This window comes from Vulpes lagopus, chromosome 11 (genome assembly GCF_018345385.1).
Source record: "Vulpes lagopus strain Blue_001 chromosome 11, ASM1834538v1, whole genome shotgun sequence".
NCBI classification, from domain to species: domain Eukaryota; kingdom Metazoa; phylum Chordata; class Mammalia; order Carnivora; family Canidae; genus Vulpes; species Vulpes lagopus.
Window position 1 is genome coordinate 49,766,193 of NC_054834.1, and position 26,326 is coordinate 49,792,518.

The 26,326-nt window shown below is 66.3% G+C and overlaps 3 protein-coding genes across 7 annotated transcripts; 2 read left to right on the top strand and 1 right to left on the bottom strand.

The window, feature by feature from the left end:
* The first annotated feature begins 99 nt into the window (after positions 1-99).
* LRRC56 (leucine rich repeat containing 56) lies at positions 100-16,801 on the top strand. Of its 4 annotated transcripts, none has more exons than XM_041723184.1 (13): positions 100-1,718; positions 3,313-3,551; positions 3,940-4,127; positions 5,680-5,767; positions 6,739-6,799; positions 12,346-12,442; positions 12,536-12,736; positions 13,425-13,608; positions 13,976-14,152; positions 14,233-14,297; positions 14,503-14,648; positions 14,830-14,948; positions 15,997-16,801. In XM_041723184.1, exons 3-13 carry the CDS (start codon positions 3,951-3,953, stop codon positions 16,332-16,334), a joined length of 1,653 nt encoding a protein of 550 aa, XP_041579118.1. In that variant the 5' UTR covers positions 100-1,718; positions 3,313-3,551; positions 3,940-3,950; the 3' UTR covers positions 16,335-16,801. The 4 variants fall into 4 exon arrangements, with proteins under 4 accessions (XP_041579118.1, XP_041579117.1, XP_041579115.1 ...); XM_041723183.1 differs by having other exon boundaries at positions 3,937-4,127; positions 14,815-14,948; positions 15,997-16,800; XM_041723181.1 differs by having other exon boundaries at positions 14,815-14,948; positions 15,997-16,800.
* LMNTD2 (lamin tail domain containing 2) lies at positions 16,763-22,823 on the bottom strand. The gene is made up of 14 exons (XM_041722354.1): positions 21,129-22,823; positions 20,898-21,050; positions 20,400-20,487; positions 20,110-20,265; positions 19,782-19,853; positions 19,613-19,701; positions 18,719-19,476; positions 18,542-18,626; positions 18,238-18,427; positions 18,050-18,151; positions 17,760-17,962; positions 17,443-17,612; positions 17,292-17,344; positions 16,763-17,042 (listed from the first exon to the last, which is right to left on the bottom strand). The coding sequence occupies exons 1-14, from the start codon at positions 21,371-21,373 to the stop codon at positions 16,911-16,913; spliced, it is 2,496 nt and encodes an 831-aa protein (XP_041578288.1). The 5' UTR covers positions 21,374-22,823; the 3' UTR covers positions 16,763-16,910.
* A 251-nt stretch (positions 22,824-23,074) lies between these two features.
* On the top strand, positions 23,075-25,619 carry RASSF7 (Ras association domain family member 7). 2 transcript variants are annotated; one of them, XM_041773789.1, is made up of 6 exons: positions 23,075-23,155; positions 23,679-23,804; positions 23,981-24,690; positions 24,771-24,899; positions 24,975-25,056; positions 25,139-25,619. In XM_041773789.1, exons 2-6 carry the CDS (start codon positions 23,681-23,683, stop codon positions 25,168-25,170), a joined length of 1,077 nt encoding a protein of 358 aa, XP_041629723.1. In that variant the 5' UTR covers positions 23,075-23,155; positions 23,679-23,680; the 3' UTR covers positions 25,171-25,619. The 2 variants fall into 2 exon arrangements, with proteins under 2 accessions (XP_041629723.1, XP_041629724.1); XM_041773790.1 differs by lacking the exon at positions 23,075-23,155 and adding an exon at positions 23,198-23,438.
* Positions 25,620-26,326: the final 707 nt, after the last annotated feature.

A 26,326-nucleotide genomic window follows, 5' to 3' on the forward strand; every position in this document is an offset into this window, starting at 1 on the left:
GCCCCGCGCCGGTTGGCCGGCCCGCCCGCCCGTCACGGGCCGCGGCCGGGCGGGGCTTCCGGGAAGCGGCGCGGAGGGCGGTGCCCGGCCCCGGAGGCCCTCGTGGGCCGCGGCCTGGGGGGCTGGGCTGCGCCCGCGGGCGCTCGACGGGGGCTCAGGGGCGCGGGCCCGGGCGGCGGCCTCCGAGGGGAGCTGCCCGACAGGACCGCGGGCGGCGGTGCACCGGAGCGGGGGCGCTGCGAGCCGGCGGGAGCCCGTGTCCCGCGGGGGGGCGGCTCCCTGCGCCGCGAGGCCCAGCGGAGGGGTCAGGCCGGGAGACGAGGCTCGGGAGGGTCAGGGTCGGCTCGGCGGGCGGGCGTCCGGGACGGGAGGCGGGCGCCGGGGCAGGCCGGGCGGCGCCCCGAGCTCTGGGGCCCCATGGCCGGGGCTCGGTGCCCTACACCCCCGTTCCCATCAGGTGGCTCCGGAACGGGCGCCTGGCACCTCGGCTTCGTCGTGCGCGCGGCACCCGGGGCGCCCAGGCCACAAGGGGCAGCGCGGCGCGGAGAATCGTTTGATCCCGCCCCAGGGGTCTCGCTGGGCCGCAGCCGCGGCCCTCTCCCCAGCCTCCCCCTGCAGGCCGGCCCGCCCGGCCCCCCAGCCCGGAGGCTCCGGCCCTGCAGACGCTTGCGTGGGGCCCAGCTAACGACGGGCCCTCGGCAAACCAGCCCGAAAGCTGCCGGAGGGCAGCGTGCCGACGGCTCCCCCATCCCGAGCGCGAACACGCACACCCCGCATCCTTTCCAGACTTTCAAAAAAGACGTGGTTTCGACATTTTTTTTTTTTTAATTTCAAAGTAGTGCATCAACACACCGTGCTTGTTTACAAAAAGGAAGAACGGTGCAGCCCGCAGGAGGCCCAGGCTCGCCCCGCTGTGGCGCCCCTGCCCGCCCTCCCGTCCTGCCCCCTCCGGTGCCGCCGCGCACTGTTCTCGTGGAGCCCCCCCCCCCCCACTGCAGGCCGTGACCTTGGCGGGCCCCTCCGGAGGCTGCCCCGCCCGCACACATCGCCGACAGCACGTGCCGAGGCCGTGGCCGGTTGGCCGGCCCGTGCACTGCGCCGGTGGCTAGAACAGAGCCCAGCGCGCGCTGACGCGCACAGACGCGGAGTCAAGGAGCGGCAGTGAAAGCGAGTGGCGGCGTCCCCCGAGAGCGCGGACACCCCAAACCCCTCCCGGTGTCCAGGTCTGCATTTCCCTCGTCTTCGGGGGCGCTTTCCTTTTGTTTTGGCATCGCCACCCTTGGAGGACGGGGTCCCTCCCGCAGGGCCAGGGCCGGGAAAGGTGGGCGCTGGGCTCCGCCTGATAACCGCCTTCGCGGGCGCTGACACCCGGCCGGTCCGCGCTGGTCCCCCGCCCGGTGGGGCCTCACCTCCGCCCCGGCTCCCTCCCAGCCCACGGGCGCCCACGACGTGGGGCCCTACCCTCCCGGCCCCGAACGCGCCGGCGGCCGCCCCGCCCCCGGCCTGCCCTAGCAGCCGTTGCTAAGGGGCGTGGCTCGACCGCGGAGCCTCGGAGAGTCCCGCGGCCTCATGAATATTTGAGCATTCAAATGATGCCCCGGCCCCGTTGCCATGGCGCCCAGGGCCGCAACCCCGCCACCGGAAGAACGACCCCGAGTCGGAAGGCGCGCCCCGCGGCGGAGGGCGCCCGGCCCGTGGCACCGAGACCGACCCCTTTGGTGAGAGCCCAGCACACCTTTGGGCCTGGGGCCTCAGGCCTCGCTGCACCTCCCCCGTGCCTGGGGGGAAACTGAGGCCGAGGGCTGCCCCAGGATGAAGCAGCAAAGCCAGTGGGGGCTCAGCGGTACCCCCAGATGTCCAATCTGGTCTCCAGGGGCTCAGCCCACGACCGGTAGCCATGCTCCGAAGAGTTCCCAGGCCCCAGGGTAGGAGGGACCCCAGCTCTGCCCCTGCAGGAGAGGGGGAGGTGGGGACCCAGACTCCCTTAATGGGGACCTAGGAAAGACTAGGCCCTGCCCACAGCACCCCTCCCTCTGCGGCGAAGGGGGGAGGCGTGGAGTGGACCCAGATTGCTGCTGAGCCAGGCCAAGGGCTGGCATTAGCCTGGGCCACAGAGGCAGAGAGGCCACCCAAGTGGCAGGCAGGGTGGCCGCAGGGCCCCATGCAGCACGGACAGGTCCAGCCAGTGCTTGCACGTGAGGGGACAGTGCACATGCGAGCTGCAGCCAGCGACCCAGGCCCTGCTCCTTGGACCCGAGACCTTTGGGGCCAGATGGGACTGTCCGCCGGGCCCAGTCCGGGGTAGGACCGCTGGTCGGCTGCTGTGAGGTACAGAAGGAAAGGGCGGCGGGCTTGGCCCTTCATGCTGCCCACGGGCATCCTGGGGCTGCAGCCGGACTGGCCCCTGAACTCCCCACACCCCAAGGCTGGCAGGCCTGGGATGGGAGCGGGCAGCATAGTCCCAGGAGGCACGTGCTGAGGTCCCCAGCCAGGCTTGGGGCTTTTTGCCCGCTGGAGAAAGGCAGACGGCAGAGGAAGCTTCTGGAAAGAAATCCTGGCTGGAGACCCGATGAGTCTGTATGGTGGGGCTCACCTGTATGGCCTTCACCTCCTTGGATCCCCGGTGTATGGGTCACCTTCCAGATGAGGCCACTGAGGCACACAGAGCCTGTGCAGCACCCCTCCAGCGCCTCTGTCAAGGCCCAGCTGGCCACCCCCCAGCCCAGGCATGATGGAGAGGGTGCGGCTTGAGTGTCTGCAGGGCCCGAGAGATGAAAGCAGCACTGGCGTGTGCACGCGCTACATGATCCCTTCGGAGAATCGGGGGGAGCCTCTCTCCCGTGCATTGCGGGCGCAGGAAGAGAGCATCCTGCCTGCCTGGGCCCCGTGGCCTGGGGCTTGCTCAGCGGAACGCGTCATAAAACACAGAGGACCCCAGAAGGAGTCAGACTTAGGCGGAAAGTTAATTCAGGAAGGGCAGGAGGGGATACACGGCAGGGGTCAGTGAGGCCTCAACCCACACTGGGGGGCGTTCCCAGAACATTCCAGGTGGGCTTCTGGCTCTACCCCTGGACATGATTCTGGGATCCAGGGTCAGGCCAGGCATCTGCATCTTTAAGGAGCAGTACCAGGTGAGCCTGGTGCAGGTGTCCAGGGACACGGGCTCCCGTGGAACCTGGGAGTGAGGGGGCTTGGGAAGGACAGGGTGCCAGGCGGCCAGCCCATGAGAGTCCAGAGAAGCAGACCCGGGACCCCTTTTGCAGAGAGGATGGTCAGTCACCACCCGACTGTCTTCCTCATCAACCCGTCCAGGTGCCCCATCAGGATGATCCAAAGGACCTGAGGGCCGGTGCCTACACTGACAGCCCCAAGCACCTCCACACCTGCCCACTTCTGCCCTGTGACCTCCTCCCTGCCTGTCCCAAGTCCCCTGGGCACAGCAACCTGGCCAGGAGGCCACCCCAACTCCCTCCTGCAGGTGCTACCTGGAGACACATGCTGCCTCCGTGCCTGGATGTTTGACCCATGGTGGGAAGAGGCAGTGCCTCCAGGTGAGGGGGCTCAGTGGGCGGAGGGGTGGGGTGCTTGGGAGCCTGGTCCCGGGCCACCAGGTGTGGAGACACACACACAGGGACTGAGCCAGTGGCTTGCTGCCGGCCGCGGCTGACGGAGCGAATGTGACCTGGGGCCAAGTGGCCCCCTCAGGCCCACAGCCTAGGCAGGACCTCCGAGAGGGGAGCCTGGGCCCAGCACCCCCACTGCAGACCTTGGAGGATGGGGTGCCCCCGAGCCCGCGGGCAGACTGAGACTGAGAGGCCGAGAGCCCATCGGAGCCGGGCAGGAGGAGCCCCACAGGCTTGCCGTGCGGGGTCCCCGCCAGGCTGCGGGTGCGAGCAAGAGCCAAGGCTTCGTAGCTCTGCCCTCAGCCTCTCCCAGCAGGTTGCATGTGAATGGATCAGGCCTGCGACAGAGCCCACGGGCCGTGGCCTGGCACAGCTGCTGTCCGAGTGCGGGAGCTGGGCTGGCAAGGACCGTACAACCCCCGGCCACAGAGCAAGGACCCGGGCAGCCATAGGGACAGCCATGGCGAGCAGCTGGTACAGGAGTACCTGTCACCTGCCCGACTGGTGAGCACTGGAGGGCCGCGGCTCAGGCTGCAGGGGTCTGCATGGGGCACCACCGTTCCAGGCCTGATGTCCAGCCAGCCCTCTGGCCTGGATGGACGCACTCAGCCCTGCGGCGTCCTCAGGGCCGCCCCAGGCATCGGGGACAACGAGGCAGGGAAGCCAGCAGGCATCGCCTAGTGCACCCGTGGGCCAGGCGTCAGCGGCTGCTCCGCGAACCTCTCCGGGAGCCAGGGAAGCCCCTAGTTGGAGCAGCTGCTGCTCTGGGGGGAGGCTGGGCGGCAGACCGTCCAGGTGCGGGGCGCACAGCAGGTGCAAGCTGCCAGGGCTCCCTGAAACCGTGGGCTAAGTAGAGCACCCTGCACCCAGGGCAGGCTAAGTAAGTGGGCTCCACCACGGGGTCCTGCTCGCTGACGGGGGCAGCTGGTGAGGCTTTCTCCCAAAGCCCCCGCTCCCACCCTGGGGCCACCAGGATACGCAGAGCCTCGTGACTCCCGGTTCCCACCCACAACCTCTTCGGGCAAGTTGGCGCCTCACGCGGTGGGGGCCACGCTAAGGGGCCCCCCAGGCACAGCCCCCCCCACATGCGGAGGGAAGCCTGGCTGCCCGGAGTCTCTGCCCCCCCACCCCATGGCTCTCGGAAGCCTCCGCACGGCCTCATCAGTGAAGGTGGAAGCAACTCGGGCCCAGCCCCTGCCCCACAATGCAAGCTGGCTACCGCGCGGGTGGCCCTCCAGTGGGCCTGCAGGCCCAGGGCTTCCCGCTGTCTTGGGCCAGCGCGGACCCCACCGGGACGCCTCCCAGCCGCTCCTCAGCAGCCCTGCTGCCGCCCCAGGGCACAGGTTCGCAGCTGCAGGCCACCTCTGTCCCACCTGCCCTGGGGTCCTGTGTCCCCCGCACATGTGAGGCCTGGGTTCAGACAGCCCAGGTGGGCTCATGGGAGGGCCAACATGCCCGGAACTTGGGGGATGCTCCCGTGTTGGGCTGTCCTGGGGCCACAGGGAGACCAGGCTGCAGTGACAACAGCCTGACTCTGAGAGGGCACCCGGGGCACTGGCCCACCTGTGCATGGAGTGGGCTGGGGACAGCACTCCCTGCGGGGGACAGCGGGACAGGGAGGGTCCAGCCTGGCCACACGGGGAGGGCCAGGGGCAGGGTGCCGGGAGGGCAGTGAGCCCCGCCACACCCTGGCTGGACCTGGAGGTGGACCCAGCCTCGCCACCCAGCCAGTGGCTCCACACACCAGGAGCTGCGGTAGCCGCGGACATTCCCGGTGTTCATGTGCGTCTCTGTGTTTTGTTTCCTTTTCATTTTGTGTTCATTCACGGGGGGGGGGGGGGGGGGGGGGCAGGGCCCAACGGGGGGCACTGCAGGAGTAAGGAGCACTCACGTCCCCCCAACCCAGTGCTAAACCCACCGTTCCACCGTTGAGTTGTTTTGTTGTGGGACCTGTTGGAACAGCATCTGGGCAGCCCTACAGCTGGAGGCGGAGGCATCCCTGGGAGGGAGTGACCACTGTCCGGTTCCAGGGCTGAGTCCTCATCGATTTCTGCAGCGGGCCCTGGCCCAGGTAGATGACCTTGGACTGGTGAACATGCTGGAGATGTGTGTCAACACCCGTGAGAACAGCCTGGGGAACTTTGGTGAGAGCCCCTCCCTGTCCACACCCTGCCTCCGGCGAGTTCAGACTTCTGTGGGAGGACCCGTCCACTTGAATGCTGCCAGGGAGGCTCTGGTCTTTGGACCACTGCCCTCCATGGGCCTGCCCTGCACCCCACAGGCACGCCCTGCACCCCACGAGCCTGCCCTCCACCCCACAGGCATGCTCTGCACCCCACAGGCCCATCCTACACCCCACAGGCATGCCCTATACCCTACGAACCTGCCCTGCACCCCAAAGTCCCATCCTACACCCCACGAGCCTGCCTTGCACCGCACAGGCCCATCCTACACCCCACAGGCATGCCCTATACCCTACGAGCCTGCCCTGTACCCCAAAGGCCCATCCTACACCCCACAAGACTGCCCTGCACCCCACAAGCCCATCCTACACCCCACAGGCACGCCCTACACCCCATGAGACTGCCTTGCATCCTGCAGGTCTGCCCTGCACCCAACAGGCCCACCCTACACCCTCTGCAGGCACGCCCTGGGCCCACAGGCCCCCCTGCACCCCTCTTTCCGGGGATCAGGACTGTCCCACAGGGTCAGTGCCCTGTTCTTCACAGGAGTCTAGCTCAGAAGCCTTTGCCAGGGATTTGGGGTTGCACAGGGACAAGGGGCTCCTGTGCTCTGGTACCAGTGCCGCAAGCTGATGGGGGATGTGGTCTGCGGTGCCTGCGCAGGACCCGAGCTGTGGGGCCCCCCAGCCCGTGGGGATCCCCTCCTCCAAGCCAACTCCCAGAGCCCAGGGGCCTTTCGCCCGCCCCTCCAGGGTCTCGGTGGGCTGAGGCACACCCTTTGCACACCGCCCGGTGGGCCTGCTCCGCTCCAGGCCTGCCGCCACCGCTGGGGCTCCGATAGCCACGGAGCGCAGAGGCAAGGGCCACCGATGCCCCGGGGGGCGCAGGGAAGGGAGGGGAGTAAGGCCTTGCCACCTGCCTGTGGCCCACAGGGAAGCACCTGCCCAAGCTCAGCCAGCTGAAGCTGAACGGCAGCTGCCTGGGCTCCGTGAGGTGAGTGCCCCTCTCTGGCCTGGGGGCGGGGAGGGTCCCCACAAAGAGGCTCCCAGGTGACCTGCCCTCTCCGCCTCCCGGCCCTCATGCCCACCCTGCCAGCCTGACCCCGGGACATGTAGCTCGTGTGACCGACCCCCCTGTTGGGCGGAGGCACCTGCTGAGGGCGACACATGCCACCCAGGGCCCGCAGTCAGCGTCAGGCCGGTCACCCCAGGCTGTGCGGCCGACAGGGTCTCCAAAGACCCACTGTGGGGTGCCTGGAAGGTACCCCGACCTTCAGCAAAGGGTCCCCAACCAGCAAGGGGTCTGGGGGGGGCCCACACCGCCGAGCCTTCAGGGGTGGGCATCCCCGCGCGAGGGGGGGCGGGGCAGGAGCCAGGGCTTGCTGGGGCCCATCAGCCCCGCGGGTGAGTGCGGCCTCGCGTACAACCCAACAGAATTTTAATGATCAACTTGAAAGACAAAATTCGAAACTAAGGACCGATGAACGTCCTCCGTGTACCTCGCTGGCTGGAAAGAACAAAGCGGAAGCACAGTGGGGCCGTTTTAGGTGTTTGGGCAAAGCAGGCCGCACGGAAACACGGCTGGTTTGGGGCGCCTGGCGGGAGCAGTCAGCGCAGCGTCTGCCTCTCAGTTTCAGCTCAGGTCATGATGTCAGGGTCCTGGGATCGAGTCCTGCGCCTGGCTCCGTGCTCAGCACAGGATCCTCTCTCCGTCCGTCCCTCCTGCTTGTGCGCACGCTCTCCTGCTCTCGCTCGCTCTCTCCAATAAACATAAATCTAAAGAACAAAGCGGGCAAGCAAGCACTGCTGGTTCTATGTAGCCAGGGCCAGCCAGCATGAGGCAGGGGATTCCAGTCGGAGTTCTAGAAAGTTCTCCAGGTGTTGTAAATAGGCTCTAGGCACCCAGTCCCGTCCAGGTGAAGCCGTAAAGATCCTTATCAAGCAACTTCAAAACCATCCTCTATATCCTCCTCACAGACGCTGCTACCTATCAGATAAGCATCAAGGAGAATTTAACAGGACAGTTGAGGATCTGGAAATGGAAGCAAAGAAAACTGGAAGGCCACCTGTCCCTCGGTGTGTGGCCCCAAGACCCAGAGCGGGAAGCAGCGCTGCCGCCCCCCGAGGGTCTGGATGCGGGCATCCAAGGCACACCGGGCTCGCGCGGGGAGGCCGCGGCCTCACGACAGAAAATCACATTTATTCCTTCCCCGTTAAGGCACAAATTCACTCGGAGGAGAACCAAGTCCGTAAAGAGCATATGCCACGAGGATGAAGGTGATGAAGGCCCGTGGACAGTGTCATGGAAGCGGGAAATATGACACACCGTTTATGACGACACAAAATAGTCAATTCCAAGAACGGTGACTCGATGGTAAATGGCAAGGACGCGCGTTCTACCCCTGGCCGGCAACAGCGAAAAACGCAGCGAGCCCTGCGGTTCTTTCTGTTCTCAAATCCCGAAGCTCGGCCGCGGGATGTTTGCAAACGTCCACGGGTTGAACGTGGACAACAGTTCGGAAGAGGGAGCTGCTTGGACATGACGGTCCCGCGGACTGAGCTCAGGACTAGCCTGTGACGCTCCGGATGTTAGGGCGCCTGTCTCGTGGTTTCTGGGCCCTCAGCCGGTCTCCCCAGCAGGTGCCCCTCTAGGTCTCCCCAGCAGGTGCCCCTCTATCCTCATGTCCCCGCCCCCCCCCGCCCCGGCCCGAGGGCTTCTGCAGCCCCAGGCCCTGGCACGGGGGGGGGGGGGGGGGGGCTGCAGGGGGTGGGCGGCCTGAGCTGCAGACACTTACTCTTGCCCGGTTGTGAGGTGGACCTCGAGACCCAGGCGGGCAGTGCTGGCTCCCCCCGCACTGTGGGCGGGAACCCCCTTTCCTCTCGCCCCGTGGGGCTTTGCGGGTGATTTCCACATTCCTGGGCTTGTAGACTGACCCGCCCAACCTTTGCCTTTGCGATCGCAGGGCATTGGCGCCGAGTGTGTGTCTGCGTCCACGTATCTCCTTCTGAGGACACCAGTACCCACCCCACCATGAGCACCCACCTGAGCTCCCAATAGGGTCACGTGCTGGACGGCTGGCGGTTAGGACGGCTGCATGTGTGTTTGGTGGGGCTGCAGGTGACACGATTCACCTGTAACAGGGAAAGTGCCCTTCCTGTGAACCCGTAGGAACAAGTGGGTTCCCAGCACTCCTCCTGCGTCGGTGTGGGCAGGTGGTCGCGGGTGTACACTGTCCTACACCAGCCACCGGGAAGAGGATGGCATGGGGACGCGCCTCCCCACCCACCCCACTGCCGCCCGGCCCTGGGCAGGACTCCAGCCCCCTGTGAAGCCAGGGATCCTTGACACCAGGAATTCCCACATGTTTATAGTGTCTTTATGATCACGAATGAGGTCCCGTTCCTGTTGTGTTTTCTGGGTGATTATCACAGATGCAGACAAGCAACCTGTGGACGGAGACATTCTGCAAATCAGCGAAACCTCGCAGAGCCTTACACGCGGGTCTTGTATCTGCCAACATCGTGTCTTTATTTTGTCCCTAGAAATACCATCAAACTCACGTTGATTTGAGGAGTCTTTTAACTCCATTGGGGTTTCAGTGAGTTAGGAGGCTTGCCTTTCACTTCCGGGCCCTGCTCCTTTTCCTTACCTTCTGGCGCCAAGGGTGGACGGCAGCTCATGCTCGGCCTTTTATCCCCAGGGCTGCATGCGTGAGCTCCTCTGCATGGCGACAGGGCCAGAAAATGGTACCGCCCCTTCGGGCCTTCAGTGCACAGGCTCTCAGGCCGCCGCCACCTCCCATGCCTGCAGCAGCGCTACCCGGGTCACCGCGGCACCTGACACCCTTTGCTGGCAGTGCTTGCCCGGGTGCTCAGGGATGCCCCTCAGCGCCCCGGCGCCGTGCTCCTCGCGTTCTGGAATCCAGGCCCAACTCCTAGGCTGCCTCTCCCTCTGCTCGTTCTTTTCGGCTGCTCTAACCTTGAAAGTTTTCTTTCTTTTTTTTTAAGATTTCATTTATTTATTCATTTATTCATTTATAAGAGGCAGAGACACAGGCAGAGGGAGAAGCAGGCTCCCCGCAAGGAGCCCGATGTGGGACTCGATTCCAGGTCTCCAGGATCACGCCCTGGGCCCAAGGCAGATGCTCAACCACTGGGCCACCCAGGTGCCCCTCTCCTTGTTCTTTTTGCAGTTTGCTTCTGTCCTTTTTCCAGCTCCTTGAGCTAAATGCTCAGCTTAACTGTTGTCATCCTTCCAGGCTTTTTTTGATAAATGTTTCGAAAGATGTAAATTTGTCTTCAGGTACAGCCCGGGGCAGGGTCCACAAATTTGGCACGCTTTGTTTTTTGTCATCACTTCTAAGTATTTTGTCATTTTCCTACTTAATCTGAGATGAGCCGGAACCTATTATTCCCAATCTTTATTCTTCTATAAAAACGGAGCGCCCCACTCTCAGCCGGGCTCGCAGCCGCCCAGCCTCCCCCGCCGCCGGGTCCCGCCGTGTGCCTTGGGTGCGAACCACAGACTCTGAAAACAAAGGGAATGAAACCACGGTCACCAGCTCAGAAATGAAGACAGACGAGAGGAATACTGCAGGAAACCCAGTCAAGGAGAGATTGCACGGGAAGGCAGGAAGGACCTTGACGAGCACAGGCCGCTGTCCACGTGCATGACTGTGACCGCTGCAGGAGGAAACCGGGGTTGTAGAACAGAACAAATACTCAAGGATCAAAGGAAACTCATCAGACGTAAACAAAACCTTTCAACTACAGACGGAAAGAAGAGAATGGAAAGCGGGCTGCCAGCGGTCCCTAATACAGCTACCCGGGTCTTTACCCCGGAGAGGTGAAATTGGAGGTGGCCAAGGAAAGAGACCACGTCTTCTTTTTTTTTTTTTTAAGATGTATTTATTTATGATAGACATAGAGAGAGAGAGAGAGAGAGAGAGGCAGAGATACAGGCAGAGGGAGAAGCAGGCTCCATGCAGGGAGCCCGACGTGGGACTCGATCCCGGGACTCCAGGATTGCGCCCTGGGCCAAAGGCAGGTGCTAAACCGCTGGGCCACTCAGGGATCCCCGAGACCACGTCTTCTTTTAAGAGGAAGAGGAAGGAAGTCTTCCTCGGGCTCCTCCACAGACACGTGCAAAGCAGAAGATGGGACCGTGGAAAGGAGGCCTGACCCCAGACTTCAAGGCCCAGCCAGCGTTTCTGAATGAGTTAGAGACCCGGAGCCGTTTGATTAGCACCCGCCCCCTTGAAGGGGTTGCTGGACACGATGTCAGCCAATTAAGAGATGATGGGAAAACCCACTCATGGCAACAGGCTGGGGGCACACGCGGAGTGTCCCGAACTGAACGGCAGAGGCCAAGCTGGCCAGGTGAGGGGCATGCGTGCTGGGCCGGCGTCTGAGGGTGTCATTGCATGTCTCGAGGAGGGGGCAGGGGACGAGCACGGGCACATGGGAGCGGGGCCGTGAGGAGGAACACGGGGAGACCATGTGGCAGGGATGGGGGGAGACCACGGGCCCGGGGCCTGGGAGCCACGGTTGGCTCCACCCCCAGCCACTGTCCCCCACCGGCTCCTCCCTGCAGCGGGAAGCCCCAGCCAGGGCCCCCAGGGACCTGCTCTTCCAAGCTGGGCTCCACACCCTCCTTCCCAGTCCGAATGCCCGAGAAGCTACTGCGAGGATAGTCAGAAATCTTGGGGTACCCGCAGCACTGGAGGGAAAAGGCAAAACACAGTCCCAGAGGAGCGTGGACCACCCAGGGAAGGAAGTCAAGCTTCCAAACGTCATCGTCCGAGATGAGAGAGATGAGACGCGGGAGACGTGGCTTCTTTGTATCTTGCAAACAATCGCAGCCCCAAGGAGAGATGCGAGAGCCCGAAGGCGCTGCGGCGCAGAAGCGTAAGGGCCAGGAACTGAGCATTGCGGTAAGGAGGAGGAGGCTCCAACACCTCAGGGACCAGCACACCAGCAGCAGAGCTCCGGACCTCAGCCTGGGGACGCAGGCGCAGTGCAAAGCACACACCCTCGAGAACATCCCAGAAGCCGGCAGGAAGGAAAGGGACACAGAGGACCAGAGGAGCCTGCGGGGCGGGGCGGGGCGGGGGGGGGGGGGGGGGGGCAAGGACAAGGCCACGACAGGGGCCGGGCAGGGGTCTTGCAGGCACAGCTGGCTGCAGGGGGGCTGCAACAGGAGGAAGCCATCCAAGAAAGGCCAGAGGGAGGGGAGAGGGAGGGAGAAGCCCCCAGGGTGGACCCCACGGGCAAGGGCCGCAGGCAGCAGGTGCGGCCCCAAGTCATCCAGCACCAGGGCAGCACCACCCACCCCGCTGCGGCAAGGAGGGAAAGCAGGGGGGCAGCGGCTCTGGGGCCCCTAAGCCTGCAGGCGGCCTCCCACGACCACGGGTCACCGGCACCCTGCAGGTGGACAGGGCCACGCGTGGGGGGTGGATGGGCGCAGAGGGTTGGGGCCTTCACGGACAGGCGTGGCCTCCAGCCCAGGATGGTGCTGACCAGCCGACCTGCCCTCTGCAGAGACCTGGGCACCTCCCTGGGCCACCTGCAGGTGCTGTGGCTGGCTCGCTGTGGCCTGACCGACCTGGACGGCGTTGGCTCCTTCCTGGCCCTGAAGGTGGGTGTGGGGTACCCTGGGCTGGGGAGACGGTGCCAGGCCCTGCTGAATTCAGCAGGAATTCAGCCCTGGCTGAATCCCCTGCCGTCCCAGGAGCTCTACGTCTCCTACAACAACATCTCAGACCTGAGCCCGCTGTGCCTGCTCGAGGAGCTGGAGGTGCTGGACCTGGAAGGCAACAGCGTGGACGACCTGGGACAGGTGCGCTACCTGCAGCTATGCCCGCGGCTGGCCACACTCACTCTGGAAGGCAACCTGGTGTGCCTGCGGCCAGGGCCCAGCCCTTCCAGCAAGGTGCGTGTGCCGGGCACCCCAGCAGCACATGCGCAGGACGGGGAGGCACCCTGCGCACCCCCCCACGGCCCCGGGGGCCTCTCTGCCCACCTACACCCTGTGACTTGTTCACCATCAGCTCATTCTCTCCTATCGCTGGAGAACTTCTGGGCCAGGACCAGACCCCACAGGGCCCCACAGGGCCCTGCACACACCCGCCATGCCCCCCAGCCCATACGGCACCCCCATGAAGTACATGCACGTGACACATGAAGCCATGCATGTCTGCGCAGAGAATCACACACCCACCCCCGTACAGGCCCAGTCCAACGGCCCCTCCGTCCCCCACACGCCCCCGTGTGCCCTATGTGGAAATGCACTCCTTCCTCCTGGGCCCTTGCACACCTGGAGCTCACACTTGCTACCCTCCTGGCCTCGGCTGGATGGTGCCAGCGCACAAAGCTGCCCAACCCCTGAACCCTGGCTGTGAGCCAGGGAGTGAGATCACACTGGGGGAGAGCACAGGGTCCCCACAGTCCCCCCTGCGAGCCAAGAGTGACCCAGGCCAGCCCTGGGAGGGTGGGGCAGCATCACCAACTCTTGCTCCCCGGCCTCGCCCCATGGAGGTCTGGGGAAAGCAGCCACAGGACAAAGCTGGCCTGAAGGCCCCCCCCCCGACCCAGGCCTGCCCCACCCGTCCACCCTGCAGGTGCCCCGGAGCTACAACTATCGGGCAGAGGTGAGGAAGCTCATCCCCCAGCTGCAGGTCCTGGATGAGATACCGGCTGCACACACCGGCCTGCCGGCCTCCCGGAAGCTGGACCAGGACTGGCTCATGGTGAAGGAGGCCATCAAGGAGGCCGGTGTCTTTGATGGCCTGCTCCCTGGGCTGGGTATGCCAGCCATCCACCCGCCCTCTGGCAAGGGCCGCCCCCCCCCAGGCTGGAGACCTTACCGACGGAGCCCCAGAAGACAGGGCACCCCCACCACCCCCAGGGAGAGAGCTCTGTACCCCAGCTCTCCCAGGCCTCACGAGATGGACGGCCACATTTCCTGCCCCTTCCGGGCCTTACCCTTGGGCTCCCAGAGCCCGGGATAACCTCCCCGTGAGCGGCACCTGGGTGGCGTGGGCCTCCAGACACACAGATGTTGGGTGGCAGGGCTCCCTGTCTGTGGACAGTCTTGGCGGCGGGTGGGGTGGTTCTTGGGTGGGCCAGTTTGCGGGGGTTTCCGTGACCTCTGATTTTGACCCCCGGACAGATCATCCCCACGGAGCCAACATTCAGAGACTCAGCTCAGAGCTGTCCTTGCCCGACACCCAGCCTCGGGCCCCCAGGCCGTGGCCCCTCTCCCTACTGGTCCCTGGGGGTCCCCTGCCTGAAAGCCTGCTTCCCAGGGACCCAGCTCCAGAGGATGACAGCAGCAACCTCACCCATGGTAACTCACCGCCCTCGGCACAAAGCTGACCCTGCAGCCCCTCAATGCCAAACCAGACCCAGCCACACCCTTGTCCGTAGGTGCTGGCCGGGTCCTCTGCGGGAACCCCACCAAAGGCCTGCGGGAGCGCCGACACCAGTGCCAGGTATGCCCTGCCACCCGCAGGTGGGTCAGGACTGCAGTGCTACCCCAGGGGCCCAGCGTCCTGGCCTGGCAGTACCCTGCCTGCAGGCACTGCTGGCCACACGCCCCCTCTCTCCCACAGCCAGAGACGTCCTTCCATCTGCAGGGTACCCCCCACCCGGCCCCCTTGAAGACTGCGCCCCCAAACCAGCCCTCTGTCTCCCCAGGCCTGGGCAGCACCAGAGCCGCTGCCCCCACACAGGCTGGAGGACCCGGCTGCCAGTGCCTCTATCCCAGGGCCTGACCGGACAGACAGCAGCGGCGACCTCCTGGCCTTGGCTAGGCTTCCGGCCCACAGGGAGCTGCGCCTGCGGTGGGTGCATGTCCTGGCTGCTGGGAGGTCATGGCTGGGGCTGCCTTGGTACCTAGGTTGGCTGGAGGAGCTGGCCGTGGGGGCCTGAGGCGGGGGGATCGTCCCAGGGGCACACTCATTTGGGATTAGGTCTAAGGGCAGGGCGGCAGCCCTCTCTCCCCTCTAGCCCCCTCTCTGGTAGGTCCCTGGAGTCCCAGCAGGAAGGTGCCACGGCCCCCGGGGGCCCACGGAGGAGCCCTGAAGAGCAAGAGGACAAGTCTAGGCCCAAGACTCCCTCCGGCCCCCCATGCCTGGCCCCAGGTATTGAGAATGATCCCACACACGGCCCCAGACCAGCATTCATCAGCTGGGCCCCGTCCTCAGCTGGACTCAGCGAGGGGCTGTAACAGGGAGGTCCTCTCCTGGGGGGGTGCTTACAGGTGAGGGGTTCCAATCCCTGAGCCCATGGGATCAAAGGCCACAGCAGCTGGACGGAGGGGTGTGAGCACGAGTCTGGACCGAAACAGAGGGCAGGCCCACTGGGCAGGGAGCAGGACACAGGCCCACAGAGGGGAGAGGGCACCAGACAGGCCAGGAGACCGAGGCAGGGAGGCAGCTACGCTTACTCCGCACAGAGGCCTTTGCCGGGCTCAGGACACCAGCTGCAGAGTGACCACGGCTGAGTGGAAGACCCCTCACCCAGCAGAGCCCAGGGAGGCTTCCTGGAGGAAGGGTCTGAATCTACTGGTAGAACCGAGTGGGCAAGCCTGGGAAGGGGCGCTGTAAGCAGGGGCGGCAGGTGCACAGGCTTAAAGGTGGGCTGAGTGGCCCTCCTGTGGCTGGGAAGTAAAAGGGCCAGGAGGGAACAGGGGCACGGCAGGCAAAGCCTCTGGCCTTCCCCGCGCTGGCCCGTGCAGGGAGGGGCTGGAGGGGGGCCCTGGGGGATGGGGGGAGAACAGGCAGGGCAGCAGGGTGGACCAGTGACAGACAGTGGGGACTCAGGAAACAAGGGGTACTGGAGCCTCCCACCCCTGGCCAGGACCAGGTGAGACGTCCGGTTTGCCCCGATGGGGGTGCCATGGGCTCACTCTATGTAGAGGTTTAAGACCTGGCCCAGGGCCACCCTTGGTGAGGGGACCCAGTGACCCAGAGCCAGAGCCCAGGCCAGAGGTGGGTCTGGCCCCAGCAGCAGCCTGAAGTCATGGGGCCACACTTCCCAGGGGAACCCAGGAATGCAAGAGAGGGCTGCTGCCTTGGGGTGGGGGCAGCGAAGGGCTGGGGGAGGGGCCACAGTGGGCACTGCCACCTTGCCTGTGGTGACCCCCATCCTCTGGGGCCCCTCGTCTGACAGGCTATCTTTGTTTTCCAGAGCCTTCCAGGACCTTGGGCTGTAACCTGATCCCCTGTCCCCCCAAGATGCCTTCTGATTCCAGCCACAGCTCCTGGGGGGCCACAGGCCTGCAGTTCCAGAGGCGCAGGCTCAGAGCTCTGTGCAGCTTAGGGCCTAGCCTGGGCCAGGGAGCTGGCCTGGGGCAGGGGCTGGCTGCACGGACGGCTCTGAGAGCCCTGGAGGTGAGCTCAGGCCCAAGCCCTAGAACCCAGGGATGTCCAGGCCCAAAGGCAGCACCAGATCCAGCAGCCAGAGTCCCTGGCCTGCGGCGCATGCCGCACCTGAACCCTATCACCCCAGCCCAGGCCCCCCCCTAGTGTAGCCCCCACCCCCCCACTGCCAAGCTGCCTGGGACCCCATGTGAACTCTGACTTCAGGGAGCCTGGGGCGTCTTGGGGAGTGTGTGGGGCCCGGTAATGGCTTGACACAGGAGAGACCCTTCTTGGTGGAGGGGAGTCAGGCACAAGAAAGAGGCCAGGCTGAGCGAGCCAGCTGCCCACTCCTCCCACGGGGCCTGGCTTCCCAGGAGGAAGGGACAGGGGCAGGCCTGGAAGACAGGCTGGGCCCGCGCCCGGTGGGTGGGGGGTGGGGGGCCCCAGCAGCGTGCTGGCAGGCCCTCCGGAGACCGGGGTGCAGCCAGGCCTCCCATCCCCGGGCACCGGTGCGGATCCTCGCCCACGCGGGACGGGCGGCCAGCTCCCTTCCCTTGGGGCGAGGGACCCCAAAACCAAGTGAATCTTTTTTGACTCCGGTGTACATAAACGCGGTTTACTTCGTTGGTGACGTTGGTTCAATATATGATGCAGCTGGCACGGCCTGCCTCCCACGACTCTCCCCCAGCGCCGCCCCTCGGTCCGGGCACCCAACCTCCGTGCCCCGCACCCCCGCACCCGCTACACCCGTACGTTAGGGCCCGCGGTGACCGGCGGGCAGGGCAGGAAGCGGAAGCCGAATCTGCTTTCAGCCGTGCTCTGCACCGAGAGCGCCACCATCGGGCAGCTCCGGTCCACGGTCTTCCTGCACACCTGCGGGCGCCGGGGGGGCGTGGCGTGGGGGCGTGGTCAGGGGCGGTCATGTGGAGGGCGTGGTCAGGAAGGCGGGGAACCAGGAGGGGCGGGGCCAGGACAGGGGGCGGGGCCAGGAAGGGTGTATAGGGGCGAGGCGCAGAGGGGGCGGGGCAGAGGAGGGCGTGGGGGTTCGGAGTGCAGGGGGGGGCGTGGAGGGGCGCGGAGGGGGCGGGGCGCCGGGCACAGCCCGCGCACGCGCGCACTCACCGGGATCCTGGGCTCCTTCCTGGCCTGGCGGTCCTCGAGGCACAGCCCGGCCTCTGCGAGGGGCAGTGACCGATGGGGTCAGCCGGCCTCCCCCTCCCCCTCCCCCTCCCCCTCCCTGCCGGCAGCCAGCCCTCCGCGTCCGCGTCCTCACCGGGGATGGCGGGCAGGCGCTCCGGCGCGCGGGTCCCGGTGGCCTCGGGCGGGCGGAAGAGCTTGCTGGCGCTCTGCCGCGGGAAGGGGCCCCGCGTCCCGGTGGGGCGAGGGCGTCGTGACACGCGGAGCCCGGCCCCCGCGGGAAGGGCGGTCCTGGACGGAAGAGGCCTGGGGGGCGGGGCGGATGCCTGGAGGTGGTCTTCAGTTACGGGGTGGGGGGCGGCCCCAAGGGGACGGGGCTGGGGCTGGGGAGTGGTCCTTCGCAGGGACTCTGCGGAGGCCGTTTTTGCAGGGGGGAGGCTGGGAGGTGCTCACCGGGGCCTCGGCCGTCTGGCCCTGGCCCGGGGCTCCCGCGCCCTGCCCGCGCGTGAGTGCTGGGTCCCGGGCATCTGCTCCAAGGTGGCGGCGGCGGGCGCGGCCTCTGGGAGCGGGAAGCGGTCAATGGACAAGTCGGCGTTGTCCACGAAGATCCTTGAGCCTCGGGACACGCCGTGGGGGGCCTGATACTTGCTCAGGACCTGTGGGGTGGCCGGGAGGGGCACGAAGGTCACCCCCACGCCGCGGGGCTCGCCCCCACCCCGTCCCCGACTGAGATGCACACTCACCTCGCCCTTGGGGTTCAGGAGGAGAGTCACGCATCCTCGGTTGAAGTGGAATCCCAAGGACGAAGGCAACTGCTTCATGCTGCGGGGCCCCTCGCCCCAAACCTGGTGCACGCGGCAGGGGGGGTGGCGGGGTTAGGAGTGGGGGGGTCCCAGCGGCGCCCCGAGGGCTCGCAGGCAGCGGGGCGCACCGTGACGTGGTGCTGAGGCGCCAGCAGTGTGCCCGGCGGGAAGCGGTACATGCACACAGGGAAGTCTTGCACCAGCTGCTGCAGCGTGAGGCCACTCAGGTCCATGGTCTCCTCCAGCGACTGGTTGAGGACACGTACAAACCTGTCCTGGCGGCTAACAGCCATGATCTTCAGGCAAGAACCCGTCGGGCTGGGCAGGGAGCAGGGAGGGTAGGGGCACTGCAGGCAGGCTCGGGCACTCTCCCTCGGCCACCCCCGGTAGCAGACCCCCTCCTGCTGTGGCCTTGCTGGGTCACCCCCTCACCTCCAGTGGCGCCTGGGAGGCCCGCGCTCTGGACCTGCACAGGGCTCCCCCGTCAGGACAGTCTTGCCAGGCTGGTCCTGATGGGCTTTCCGGAGATCCGGGGAAAGGAGACCTGTTGGAAGGGGCACCTCCAAATGGAGCATCCACTGGGGACATGTCATGCGAGGCCAGACTGACCTGCAGCACGCAGGTGGACTGGGGAGAAGAACAGCTCCGGGGGTCCGGTCCAGAGCAGGAGGGATGGCGGGACCCTGGAGGCTGAGGGAAGCAGGGGGATAACTCCAAGAACCGGGGGCAGGGGGTGGTACTCCCGTGAGGGTGCCTCCGCAGCAGCAAGCATCACCCGAGACCCCCCTGGCCCCAGGAGTGAGACCGGAGAGGCCCCAGCGGCCTTGCCCCGGGCCGCTGTGAAGGTCAAGCTGTTGGGGGACGCTGTGTAGGGCTTTGGGCTGAGATTATGGCCCTGCGGGGTGGGGGGAGGGGGGTCATGGGGGAGACCCACTCCACCTTCAGTCTGTGTCTGCATTTCCCTGCTGAAGATCCTCGAGTGGGCCTCGGTGGGCTCAGAAGATTTGCGGCCCGCCGAGCGAGGCGGGCGTCCTGTCACCTTCCGCACTTGGCATCGCGCAGCCAGCTGGCCACTGCTGGAGCCAGAGTCCATGCCCCCTGAGCTGCTAGTACCCACCAAAGGCAGGGTACTCCACTCGACACTCTTGAGACGCTGTTCCATGTGTCGTCTACGCAGCTCCGAGCCCCACTCACCCGACAGTGAGACCTCTGGGGGTGACAGGGGCCGTGGGTGCCTGTGGGCCACGGTCGGCTGATCTGCTCGCTGCCTGCTGGCTTCTAGCCCCCCCAAGGTGGGTGGGGCAGCCAGGGGTCCGGCCTGGGGAAGAGCCTCCGGGAAGGACCGTGAGGGCTCGGGAGCCCTTTCCCTTCACCATGAACCTCACCCTGCAGGTGGGAGAGCTGTCCTGGAAGGTGTAGGGGACTTGTGCCAGGACACCTGGGGTAGACCTTGGGGTCCGCCCTCCCCGCGCCCCTGGAGGACTGCCTGACTGGCACAGTTACTTTTGGTCTGAGCTGCACTCAATGTTGGTGAAGAGGTTAGGATACCGCTGGGCAATGCTGTTCCAGTCCACATCCTCCAGCCGGAAACCCTGGCCGGGAAGCAACAGGCATGTGGCCCTCCCCTCCCAACGGGCTCCAGCTGTGAAAGCTCATGGGGAGCCTCGCTCACCTCCCCGGCGGAGGGGCCCTGGTCGCTCTCAGGGAGGTCGCTGAGTTCCAGCAGGGTTTCTGCGGTTACCACCTGCCAGAGGGGAGTGGAAGCCAGTGGGCAGGCACCGCGGGAAGGAGCCTCTCCCCTCTGACCTCACCGCTCCTGGCCACACTTGCCGCGTTCCTCCCCACGGCCCTGGGGGTGGGGCGGGGCTGGGGTGGGGGGACAGGCTTCCCAGGCAGGCCAGGGCTAAAGCACCTGGAGGGGAGACCCTGGCTGTCCAGGGGACTTCCGAGGACTGGGGAGGGGACGCGGGAGGCAGGGCGGTGGGCTGAGGGGAGCTTACCTCCACACTGCCTGTGGAAGATCGCAGTATGCGACCCACCCAGGAGGAGCGGGCCAGCTGCAGGAGGCAGGACTTCTGGAAGGCCTGCAGCTCAGCCTCCAGCTGCTGTATGGTGGTCGCGGTCTGCAGCAGACGTTCCTCCAGCTGGGACTTCTCCTGCTCCAGGAGAGCACAGAGGTGTGCACAGTCTTCTCCAGGCACTGACCCCCACAGCCAACCCCTGCCTGGGCCCTGATCCTCACCCCAGCTTGGGTCCCCCGCCCAACTCCCTGATCCCACCTGCCCCTCACCAGCTGGGCCTGTTCCTTCTGCTTTTTCAACTCCAGAGTCAGCTTCTGAACCTTGTTCTGCAGGAACCTTTCCTGATTGCGTGCACCCCTGGGGGAAGGGGCGATCTCAGCAGCTCCCACCTTGAGGTCAGCAGCCAAGGAGGGGGGAAGGAGGGGCTCCCCTTCACTGACATTGGGGGCCCAAGGGCCTAGAGTTCCACTGGGCCAGGCCAACTCCAGCTCTGGGAGGTCTGGCTTGTAGGTGGGGGTCTAGGTCCGGTGGCTGTAAATGTGTTCAGAGTTAGGGCCTGGGTACATTCAAAGCATATTCGCTTTTTCAGGGTTAGGGTGGGGGGTGAGGGTCCAGGTGAGGGTTAAAGCTAGAGGTACGGTCAGGATAAGAATTAAATTGGAGTGCTGGTCAGGCCCAGGGGTTGGGGATAGGGTCAGGCGAAAACCAGGAACTTGGGCCAAGACCGAGGCTGGGTGGGGCTGCGGGCCCAGCACTCTGCTGCGCACCTCTCAGGTGGGATCCCAGCCACCTCCTGCAGGACATGGCAGTGCCGGGCATCCAGGCGGTTCTGGATGGCCCACCTCAGAACCTGGATCTCTAGTTCCCGTTGACCCCACAGCAGCTGCAGGGTGCGAGGGTCCAGGGACTCAGGGGCCAACCTGCAATGCCAGTGATCAGGCCCTGCCCTCTGGCTGACCAGACCCACGTGGCTGACCACCCCTCCCTCCCTCCCTTACTGCAGGTTGGTGGAGAAGACCACCCGTGAAGAGCTGGGCTTCGTGTCCTGTGGGCACTTGGGAGCCACTGGGTCTTGGGGTGTGCCAGCTGGAGGCTCCCGGGGGCCATTGACCAGTGCTTGGCCCACAAGGGATAAGGGGGCCTCTTTCTTGGCTTCTTCAGCCTCTTGGCAAGACTCAGGGGCCATTCCCGATGTTCCTGGGGGAGCTGAGAGGATGGTGTAGCTGTCGTCCTCGTGTCCCATGTGTGGATACCCCTGTGGGGCTCTCCTTATGTGGCTGCCAGTGTGTGCCCACGTCTGACAGCCCCAGACAGCACCACTTCAAAGAGGCACATGTGTGCAGGTGTGCACACGCACCCCACGGGACACTGGACTGCTGGTCATGTGTATGCCCGTGTCTGTGTATTTCTGACCAGGACAAGGCAGCAGGTTACCCCCTCGCCCCACCGCAATGTGTCACCTGGGCGTTTGCACATTTCCTGTTGTCCTCCCCCTATCATCCTTGCCTTCTAGGACCTGAGGTCCTGGTCCTTTGCCTGTGATGCCCCCAGGCCCAGGCCTTACCCCCAACACTCACCTGAGGCCTAAAGTCCAAACAGACCTAGGGAAAGAAAGGCTCTATAGTGTTGCCATGGATACCAGCACCTAGAAGGGGAGGGGCTGTTTGTTACCAGGAGTTTCCAGGGAGACCCCAGAGCAGGGCCCTGCGACCTGGGCCCACCTCCTGACCCAGCCTGAAGGAGAAACTCTGAGAGGCGGGGTTGTTGCCCAGCTGGCCTTAGCAGGCCCGGGGGCCCCAGAGTGACCAGCAGGGCCTGCCATAGTCACACACAGTGTGTCACCCCAACCAGCCTTCGGGAGGCTCCCACAGCCTGACTATGGCAGCGGCGGTCATCAGGGGCATTGCTGCCCCGTGTATGGGGGCATGCGGGGCCCTCACCTGCTGCGAGCCCCCTCCTGAGTACTTCCCCCGCAGCTTCTCGGCACTCAGAGGCCGATGCCCACCTACGTAACCCCCAAGCCAGGAGCCTCCCCCTCCCCAGTCCATCTCCACCACCTCGGGGAGCTCTGGGGACTCTCAGAACCACGACAACAGTTCCTTCTGCCCAGAACAGAAATGAGGCGCCAGACCTGACACAGACGGACGCCTTCCAGCCTCACCCCGCCCGGCGCTCATTCACCCCAGCTTTTCTGTAGGACTTCCTGTGCTGGGGAGCAGGCGGGCAGGAGGACAGACCCCCAGGGCCCAGCGAACGGGAGCGGAGCAGGCTCGGAAGGCCTGGTTCCGGACAGCACTGAGGTGTCCTGGGCTCGGCCTCCCCAGGGCACGGGGTGCGGGTGTGCCCGTCTCCAGGGGCTGCGGGCAGGAAGGGGGGGAGCTCAGGGTCTTTGTCTGGCCGGCCCGGCCCTTGAGGGCGGCCTTCTCCCCAGCAGGGCGGTCGGCAGGGCTGCAGCCGGAGAGGCCAGCGCGCGCCAGCCTCCCGCGGGGCTCACCGCTCCCCGACCCGATGGAGGCGGGGCGGTGGGACCCCGGCCCTGGGCCCCCGGCGGCCCCTCCGGGCGCAGAGGCTGCGGGGTCCACGCCGGAGCCCCTCCCTCGGCAAGAGACTCATCGGGCCGGAGCTCCCGAGGGAGGCGGCCCGGGACACCTGTCCCACGCGCCTCCGCGGGCCGGGAACGCGCTTCCGCGTGCTTCGCGGTCCTGTGGCGTGCGTGGACCAGGCTCGGCCCGCCCCTCCGCCCCTCCGAGCTCCGCCCACACCTGGGCGCCGCCGGGGGCGGGGCGGGCGGGGAGCCAATGGGAGGGGCGGGGCGCAGGCGGGGGAGCCAATGGGCGCCGGCGCAGGGCGGGCGGGGCGGCGGCGGGAGCCAATGGGGCGGCGCGGGGCGCGGCGCTCGGGCTGCGGGCCAATGGAGTGGCGAGCCGGGGCTCGCCCGCGGCGCTGGAGGCGGCAGGTTGCGGCGGCGCCCGGCGCCGGGCGGCATCCCGCGGAGTGTGGGTCCCCGCGGCCGGCGGGCGCCCAGGTGAGCCGCGCGGGCCCCGGGTCCTCCCGCGTGCGGGACGCGGCCTCGGGAGGCAGCCCCGACGGGAGGGCGCGGGCTGGGCGGCCGTGGGGGCCGCGCCGCACCTGCAGCGGCCCGGGGGCGAGCGCGGCGGCTGGCGGGAGCGGGAAGGGGCCCCGGGGGCCGCCGCGTGAGCCGCGGGGGAGGGGGCGTTCCCATGGCAGCGGGGAGCCGCGTTCGCTGCGGGCGCCCTGCGGTGCCCGAGGACGGCGTCCCGCGGGAGGGGCCGTGCCCTCGGAGCCAGGTGAGCGGGGAGGCAGGAAGTCCTGGATCTGGTTAATGGTTCGCCTTGTTCCGGGAGTGGGGCGGGGCGAGAGCGGGCTGCGGAGCGGGGAGCCTCCAAGTGCTCCTGGAGGGGCAGTGGCTGGCGGCCGGGGGCTGGTCTCACTACGTCCACCCCGACAACGGGCACGGGAGAGCCGGCCGGACGAGCTGGGCGCAGGCGGGGCCTGACCCTGAAGCCTCTGTCCTCCCTGCGGGACAGGGATGCTCTTGGGGCTGGCAGCCATGGAGCTGAAGGTGTGGGTGGACGGCATACAGCGCGTGGTCTGTGGGGTCTCCGAGCACACCACCTGTCAGGAAGTGGTCATCGCACTAGCGCAAGCCATAGGTGAGTCCTTCCAGGCACGGTGGGCCGACAGGTGGGCCTGGACCCGGCCCCTGCCCCCGGGAGGGTGGGGCTGGCTGCTGATCCCCCTGCCCTCCCCCAACCCCTCAAGCCAGGTGGATGGAGGGTGTGTGCGGTCGGGGGAGGGACGTAGGCTGACCGGAGTCCTCCTACCCCAGGCCAGACGGGCCGCTTTGTGCTTGTGCAGCGTCTCAGAGAAAAGGAGCGGCAGCTGCTGCCTCAGGAATGTCCCGTGGGTGCCCAGGCTACCTGTGGACAGTTTGCCAGTGATGTCCAGTTTGTCCTGAGGCGGACAGGGCCCAGCCTCGCTGGGAGGCCCTCCTCAGACAGCTGCCCCCCTCCCGAGCGCTGCTCAGTCCGTGCCAGCCTCCCCTCGAAGTCCCGGCCGGCACTGGGCCATGAGCAGCGCAAGGCACTGACCCTCGGCCTCGGGTGCCCTGGGCTGACCAGCCCCCCGCTGCCGGAGCCTGTTGCCCCTGTAGCACCGATGCCAGGCTCCTGCGCGGACCTGCAGGGCCTGGAGCGCAGGGTGCGGAGGAACGCGGTGGAGCTGGGTCAGGAGGCCTTCTGGGAGCAGGAGCTGCGGCGGGAGCAGGCGCGGGAGCGTGAGGGGCAGGCACGCCTGCAAGCCCTGAGCGCCGCCACCGCCGAGCATGCCGCCCGGCTGCAGGCCCTGGATGCCCAGGCCCGTGCCCTGGAGGCTGAACTGCATCTGGCCTCGGAGGCCCCTGGGCCCCCCTCGCCCACAGCATCGGCCACTGAACGCCTGCGCCAGGACCTGGCTGCCCAGGAGCGGCAGAGTGCGGAGGTGCAAGGCAGCCTGGCCCTGGTGAGCAGGGCCCTGGAAGCTGCCGAGCATGCCCTGCAGGTAAGCCCACAGGCCCCTGAGCCCCTGCCCACGTTGGGGTTGGGCTCAAGGTCAGTTCCCTGAGGATCCATGTGCCCCAGGCCCAAGCCCAGGAACTCGAGGAGCTGAACCGGGAGCTCCGTCAGTGTAACCTGCAGCAGTTCATCCAACAGACGGGGGCTGCGCTGCCACCACCCCCGCAGCCAGACAGGGGCCCCCCCAGCACACAGGTCAGAGTGGTCCTAGAGGGAGGCCGGTGCGGGGGAGGCCCAGCGGAGCTCCAAGCTGACCTACTCTCCCCGTAGGACCTTCTGCCTCCGGCCAGAGAAGAGCCCCTCGCAAGAACCGCCCAGAATCCCGCTCTAGTGTCCAGCCTGAGCCCAGAGAGTACGTCTGCCTTCCCCCCTTCGGGCGGGACAAGGTCTTCCTGGGGCCTCCCCAGGCCCCTCAGCCTATGTCCTTCCCACAGTTGCCCCAATGAGGGAGAACTCCTGGAGGTAGCAGCTCCTGCCTTGGAACGGACGTCCACTGCCAGCCCCGCCCCGGGCTCCCATGACACGAGTGAGGACAAGGCCAGCCTGGCCCAGACAAGGGAGTGGGCGGCCCCAGAGGACTCATTCCCCATGCAGTGGGGTGCCCTGGCACCCTGGGCCTGAGAAAGAATGCCCCCGAGCCTGGGGTTTCCGCTGTGGGGAGCAGGGGGAGGCTGAGGACACCTGCCCTGGCCCTTGCCAAGCCCACCAAGCCCCCTGGAGAAGGGGGGACGTTCAGAATTCGTTACGCCTCAAGGGCCGTGGCTCCTTCCTGGGGGTGGGAGATGTGTAGACACTGCTCCACCCGTGGGTGTGTGCTCACGTGGGGGGGGACCCTTCACCATGCCCGTGCACACGCACAGGTGTGCTGCCTCCCCTCCTCCAACCTTAAAACCTCAATAAATTGCCCCAAATGGCTTGAGTGTGTCCTGAGGCTGCACTGGACAGAGTCTGTGGGGCCAACACTTGAGACCAGCCAGGGTCACAGGGAGTCCCCCAAACTATCTGGGGCTGGCCACAGCCAGGGCTCTTGAGAAGGAAGTCTCTCAGGGACCACTGGTCAGTGGGGTCCAAAGCTGGGTCTTGTAGGGCCTCAAACTTCAGCTGCTGCGCCTATCCATCCCCAGGGGCTCTCCTTGGCCACACAAGCCTGGGTTGGAGGTTGGACAGTGTGGGCCTTACAGCAGCCTCAGCCCGGCCTGGGCGTCTATGTGGACCCTCTCCAGTCTGCTTCCCCGCCTCTGGCCTACTCCAGGAGCAGGAACTGCCACCCCATTGGGGTGGCTCCTGGATGTGAGGACTCAAGGACGTGCCAGACCTGCCTATCAGGTTTACTGAGGTTTACTGCAAGCTTGTGGGGGCGGGTCCCCAGACTCCTGGTTGGCCGGGACCAAGGAGCTTTGCCCAGAGGAGTTTTGTAGGTCCCTCCGCTTCCTAGGTGGGTGTGTAGGCCCTGCTGTGTTCCTGCAGCCTCGAAACTAGGGCAGAGAGATGTCCAAGTCATGGTGCTTATCCTGATCCCAGGTGACTGCGGGTGGGGTGCGCTGCGGGTCCCACCTGTGAGCACTGCAGCTAGTGATGGTTAGAACCCACGGGCTCGGAGCAACCACTGGAGAACAGGTGGA